Genomic DNA, 6,635 nt, shown 5'->3' with positions numbered 1-6,635 from the left:
TGGAGGGGAATAATCACTTCTCTGGATTTGCTGGCGATGCTCCACCTAATGCACCCTAATATGCTGTTAGCCTCTTTGGCTACAAGGGTGCATTCTTGACTCGTATCCAGCTTCTCACCCACTATAATCCCGAGTTCCCTTTCTGCAGAACTGCTGCTTAGCCCGTTGTCCCCAGCCTGTAACAATGCTTGGGATTCTTCCATCTCAAAGGAAGAACTTTGCACTTGTCTGTGTTGAACCTCATCAGATTCCTTTCGGCCCAATTCCTCTCACATCTCAGAAATGCTCAACTTGGGCTGAGGAGCTCCCCTGCTCGACAAACCCAGGGCACCACAGGATAAGGTAAGTCTGGGAACCCTTCTGCTCTGCACAGCCCGTAATTAGCCCCTCACCACAGGGATGAATTTGCTCCAGCATCAATAGGAAAAATGTGACTTTTTGGGGGGGCATCCCTTCCCATTACTTACAGGCGCAAGCCCTTCCAGTGGCATAGGGCATCATTCAGATTGTATAGAATCCTAGGGCTGGAAGAGACCTCAGGAGTCATCCAGTCCAGCCCCCCGCCCAAAGCAGGACCAACCGAACTCAATCAGCCCAGCCAGGGCTTGGTCAAGCCAGGACTTAAAAACCTCTAGGGATGGAGATTCCATCCCTCCCTGTGCAACCCAGCCCAGTGCTTCCCCACCCTCCCAGTAGTCTTTCCTAATATCTAACCTAGATCTCCCCTACTGCAACGTGAGACCATTGCCTCTCATTCTGCCATCCGTCGTCACTGAGAACAGCCTCTCTCTGTCTTCTCTGGAACCCCCTTCGGGGAATTGAAGGCTGCTCTCAAATCCCCCCTCCCTCTTCTCTTCTGTAGACTAAATAAGCCCAAATCCCTCAGCTTCAGCCCCATAATCATTTTTGTTGCCTTCCACTGGACTTCCTCCAGTGGAACTACAAACCTTTTTTTGTAATGGGGAGGCCCAGAATTGGACTCAGTGCTCCAGATGTGGTCTTACCAGTGCTGATTAAAGGGGAATAATCACTTCTCTAGACTGGCTGGCAATGCTCCTTCTAATGTACGCCAATATGCCATTACGATTTGAATAGCTTTGTATCATATTGGGATATGGGGCATTTACTCCCTTAAGAGCTACCTTCACTTAGCCAATGAGCAGGATTTTTAGCCAAATTGTCCAATTTCTTAACCATGCAATCGGGTTTTTTGGGGAAAACCCCAATTTTCATTTTCATTTTTCTGCCTAACTTTTCCTCGCAATATGTTTTGCTGATGGTTTGACACAGTTGTGAAGAATTTGCCCTTTGGAGCAATTAGTCACTAGAGATATTACTGACTAGCAATTCTACTCACTGTCTCCATTTGAATGTAATGTAATGAGTCCCGTTTTTTACTTTTCTCTCCTTTATCGGTCGCAGATTTCTAAATCTGGTTGCATATGACAGCTCCCCTGTTCTCAACGCTAGCCTCAGAATTCCCTTTCTACCTACAAAATACAGGACTATGTAGCACTTTTGTTTCAGCTACACCAGACTAACACGGCTACATTTCTATCACTTTCTACCTACTGTTTCCTTCACAGAGATTGGGGGAACAAAACTGAGCACATATCCGGAGCAGCTGTTGTTCCATCCCTTTCCTTAGCCCGTGCCGTGAATGAGCTGTTACTCCTATGGAGTTGCTATCAGTTATGGCCAGGTCTTTTCCCTAGGGTGCGTTTCCTGCTGGTACCTTTTAAGGTTTCACGCACCATAATGTATAGATATTTTTGATCCATGGAGCACCATCAAACATGGAATTATTAGTATATTTTTTTGAAATTCGTGTCTCTAGATAGTGAAAGTGATATTTTTCAGAGTGTGAAGAAAGTACAAATCTCCTTCACCCTTGAGAAGAGCCTCCAGTTGTGTACATGGTGTCTCATATTCACATTGTGTCTCCATCCAGGTATTTGCACTGTGACCATCACCCTAGACCATCCAGAAACTCTGTGGAGCATCTGCTTCAAGAGACACCGTTCTGCCTCTGTTGAATCGCTTCTCTCCCATTCCATGACGGATGCCAACACAACTGCTTTCACCAACCCCTCCACCTTCATCTTACTGGGCATTCCTGGTCTGGAGGTGGCCCATGTCTGGATCTCCATCCCCTTCTGCACCATGTATGTCATAGCTATCTTGGGAAACTTTGCTATCCTATTTATTGTGAAGAGGGAACCTAGTCTCCATGGACCCATGTACTATTTCCTCTGCATGTTGGCCGTCACTGACCTGGTGCTGTCCACATCTACCCTGCCCAAAATTCTGGCAAACTTCTGGTTCAATTCCAGGGAGATCGATTTCAGTGCCTGCCTCACCCAGATGTACTTCATTCACTGCTTTTCAGAGATAGAGTCTGGGATCTTTGCAGCTATGGCTTTTGATCGCTACGTGGCCATCTGCCACCCCCTGCGACATTCCACCATCCTGACAAACTCCCTGGTGCTGAAGATTGGCCTGGTCATTCTGTTGCGTGGCAGCATTCTTACACTGGCTTTTCCCTTGCTGGCAAAGCAGTGGCCATATTGCAGAACCAACATCATCCCCCACACTCAGTGTGAGAACATGTATGTGGTGAGGTTGGCCTGTACCGATACCCGCATCAGTAGTTACTACGGCCTTTTTGTGCTATCCTGTAGGATTGGTCTGGATGTGTCTTTTATCATCCTGTCCTATATCCAGATCCTCAGGGCCATTTTCAGCCTCCCCACAAAGGACGCCCGGCTCAAGACTTTTGGGACTTGCGGCTCGCACGTCTGTGTCATCTTAGCCTTTTACATCCCAACACTGTTTGCCTCCCTGACATCTCGTTTTGGCCACAATTTGCCCAGTTATTTCCAAGTTTTCATTGCCAATGTGTACCTCTTGGTTCCCCCCATGCTGAACCCTGTCATCTACGGGGTGAGGACAAAGCAGATCCGGAATAGGCTGCTTCATCTGTTTACTCATAAAGGGAGTAATGTTTTCTCCTCAGGTGTTGGCCCTTAGACAGATCTCCCTGGGGGTGCTTGCTGCTGACATGGTTCTCCTCCCTGATTCACTGACTGGCCAATCAAAGAAAGATAAAATTCATGTCTCACTTTACTGTGTTTTCTCAGCCTGACATACTGGCGAATCCTTCCATGCACAACTCATGGGGTTGCCAACCAGAGGCATAGCGAGGGTGTTATGCTCCCGGGGGCAAAAGCAAAATTTGTGCCTGCCTCTCCCTGCCACCACATGACAAGGTCCCAAACCTAGTGCACAGCTGAGCCGGACCCTGGGAGGAGTGGGGGAGCTTGCACCGCATCTTTCTCCACCCCCTCCAGTTTGGGGCAGGCACTATCTCACTGTTGAAGTGGGAGGAGGGTGAGGTTGGGGATATAGAGGCAGGGAGGAGGTTTCAGCTGGCGGTGGTGGGTGGAGGAGGAACAGGTGAGCAGAGAGATAATGGGGGAGCAGGAGGGCAATTACCCCCCCCCCCACACACACACACACCTCCTCTGCTACATCAGTGAACGTAAGAGATTCATTTACCTGTTAAAATAACTCAGAAAACAACTTTTAACGCACAACATGAGAATCACCCTCGCTTTCTTGAAGGCACTTGAAGCAATAAGTAGCCTAAGGCTGAGGCTACCCTGCAAGCATGGCTTTCTGTCTGCCACGAGGACTTTTTCCTTCAGGCTGCTGTGAGATTCTACCCTTAAGTAAAGGAGAGAGGTCTCTCTGAGCTGCTCTTCTAAATTTCACACAAGCCATTCAACTGAAGTCATAGATATCAAGATTCAAGGCCCTTGGCAGGCTGCCTCACCAGATCTTCACGATCACAACGTCCGAACATGCGTAAGACTTTTAGTTGAGAGAGCCATGTTTGATCCCAAATCTCTGCTATCACTGGGAAATGTGGGTGACCTGTAGAAAACACCAGCCTTTTCTTTGGAAAATCCACAACAAAACGTGGGAGGACTGAGCACCTCGGTAATGCCAATAGGACAGCTAATCTTATTGCCTTTACATAAATCCATAGCACACCCACATCTTGAATACTGCGTACAGACGTGGTCTTTTCATCTCTTAAAAGGTATACTGGCATTGGAAAAGGTTCAGAAAAGGGCAACAACAATGATTAGGGGTTTAGAATGGCAGCCATAGCAGAAGAGATTAATTAGAAGGGAACTTTTCATCTTAGAAAAGAGGATATTAACGGGGGGGGGGGGCGGGGAAGTACGATAGAGGTGTATAAAATCATGATTGGTGTGGAAAAAGTGAATAAGGGACTATTACGTACTTACTCGCATAATATAAGAAGTAGGGGTTGCCAAAAAAATGAATAGGCAGCAGGCTTAAAACAAACAAAAGGAAGTTTTTCTTCATACAGTCAACCTGTGAAACTCCTATCTCCTCTCCTTCCATGTGGCCTTGGTGTCTCCATGCATCATGACCACCAGCTTTTCTCCAGTAATACACATATGTCTGTCTAGATGTCGCAAGAGATCCACGATCTTTGCACCCGGCACAAAAGTCACCAGTGTTCCTTCCGCTCAATATAAACCCAGCTATTTAAGTTTCTGATGATCAAATACCCCACTGCCTGGTTTTTCCTACTATGTGGAGTTCTATCCTCCACAGAGGTAATCTCAGTATGAGAGGATCCCATGACACCATCTCGAGGGATGGCTCCAAGGTGATGTTCTCCTTCCCTTCTTCTCCTTCTGCCTCTCTCAGGTATTGTCCTCCTAGATTCAATGCTGATCCTCTGCCCTACCTCCCAAAATCTGGCTCATGCCAAAGGGCGCCCAGCCCACGCCCAGTGCAGGGACCCTCCCTGGAATGGACGCCGGCAGGGAGGTACTGAAAAACTAAAAAAAGGAAATGACACACTGAACTCACTTTTCATGGCTTTGTAGCAGACTGTCGGCTCCAGGGCTGTGTCTTTCTGGCCCTGAGGCCAGGTTCCTGGTGAGACTTCAGCAGCTCCCATCCAAGCCCTGGAGTAGATAGAACCAAGATAGTGGGGTACAGAGGTGGAGATAATCCAGTAAGAGATGTGAGTGGGGAGGTGAAGACTGAGCAAGAGGGTTGGCAGTTTGGGATGCAGGTAGAACAAGGACAGAAACTCGGGGGGGGGGGGGGTGAAGGTATTCTGGAGGGAAGAAATGGGACAATGTTTCTTTCATGTTCCCAGGATATCAGCTGATGGTCACAGCACACCTGAATGGAGAGACAATGTTTGTATGAAACATGACATACACTGCGAGTGGTTGTTCTCACGGGTGTAGAATATTCAGAGTACTGAGGTATGAACAACCACTAACGCCCATTCCACATTGTATGATTCTCCACGTGTCAATAGAGCCAATGTGTTGTGATGCAGGAAAGGTTAATAATCTCCAGCAGGAAACATAAATGTACGTACTCCTTACACGTCTTTGTTCCTTAGTGCCCAAGATACAGAGTCTCTACTCTAGTATATTCCCATTTCACCCAGTTTCTAAATATTTCAGAGTTGGGAGCGACTCTGAGCTTCCCCTCCCCCTTCTTCCCTTTGCTTTCCCCTTCCAACACCCTCCTCCCAGTTTTCCCCCTCCCCTTTCCCACCCTCTCCCATCCCCTCTCCTGCCTAGTTTATTACTCCAATCCCCAGTTTTTTAAATAAAGGGAGTTTGTGTTTATGAAAATATGTGTATTATATTTGACAACTGGAAGGGGGCTAGGGAGGGCAGAAGGGAGCACTGAGGCACAAGCCCCCAGTGGGGCAGACCAGGGAGGCTCTTAGTGCTCCTCAGGGTGGAAGTTCTCTCGCAGGGCCTCCTGGATATCCACAGCCCGCTGATGGACCTCCTGGATGGCAGCCAGCAGAAAGTGGAGCCAGGCTCACAGCAATGTGTCAATGAGAAGCACCAGAGTGCCCAGGAGCAGCTCTGGCTCCATGTTGAAGAGTGTCATGGTGTCCTGAGTGAGGACAACCAGAGCATGCAGAAACAAAAGACTTTGCTATCCCTCGTCGAGTTAGACAAGCAAACAGGGAAACCTGAGAACCGACTGTACAGGGGGCGGGGAGGTGTCCCTTTAAGCACAGCCTCAGATAGCCTCAGGCAGCACCCACACAAAGTAACTCCTGACCTGATGCCCTGCCGAACCTGGTTCCAGCCGGCCTTAAATATGTTTCAGCATCCAATCAATGTGGACATGCTATTTTGAAGTAGCAAAAAGCTATTTTGAAATGCATTTTGTGTGTAGCTGTATTGATTCAAAATAAGTTATTTTGAAATAAGTATTTTGAAATTAGATATTTTGAAATAATGCTGTCGTGTAGACATACCCAAAGGTAACCAGTCCGGGAGAAAGAGGGGAAGAGACCTGGAGGAGTTCAGAGGGGCTGGGCTCAGACTCAGATCCATTCTCACCTTCCTGAGCCAGTAGCAGGGACCTCAGCACTAAAAACAAGAGGAAGAGTTGGTGTGCTGGTCACTCAGGTTCCTGCCAAGAAAATACAGGACCCAGCATACCAATATCAGCAATTTTGTCACACTAGCTTGGTGGATCTATATAAAAACCCCCAGCAGTTTTGTAATGTTTCTGCCCTGTTTTTGCAGTTCCCCTACTGAAGC

General features: G+C 47.8%; 1 protein-coding gene across 1 annotated transcript; it reads left to right on the top strand.

The window, feature by feature from the left end:
• The first annotated feature begins 2,055 nt into the window (after positions 1 to 2,055).
• Positions 2,056 to 3,030, top strand: LOC102452158 (olfactory receptor 52E8-like). Its single transcript, XM_006127846.3, has one exon. It carries the CDS (start codon positions 2,056 to 2,058, stop codon positions 3,028 to 3,030), a length of 975 nt encoding a protein of 324 aa, XP_006127908.2.
• Positions 3,031 to 6,635: the final 3,605 nt, after the last annotated feature.

Source organism: Pelodiscus sinensis, chromosome 1 (genome assembly GCF_052426305.1).
Source record: "Pelodiscus sinensis isolate ZL-2025 chromosome 1, ASM5242630v1, whole genome shotgun sequence".
Taxonomy (NCBI): Eukaryota; Metazoa; Chordata; order Testudines; family Trionychidae; genus Pelodiscus; species Pelodiscus sinensis.
Note: the sequence above shows the minus strand (reverse complement) of the source record. Positions and strands in the feature narration are given on the sequence as shown.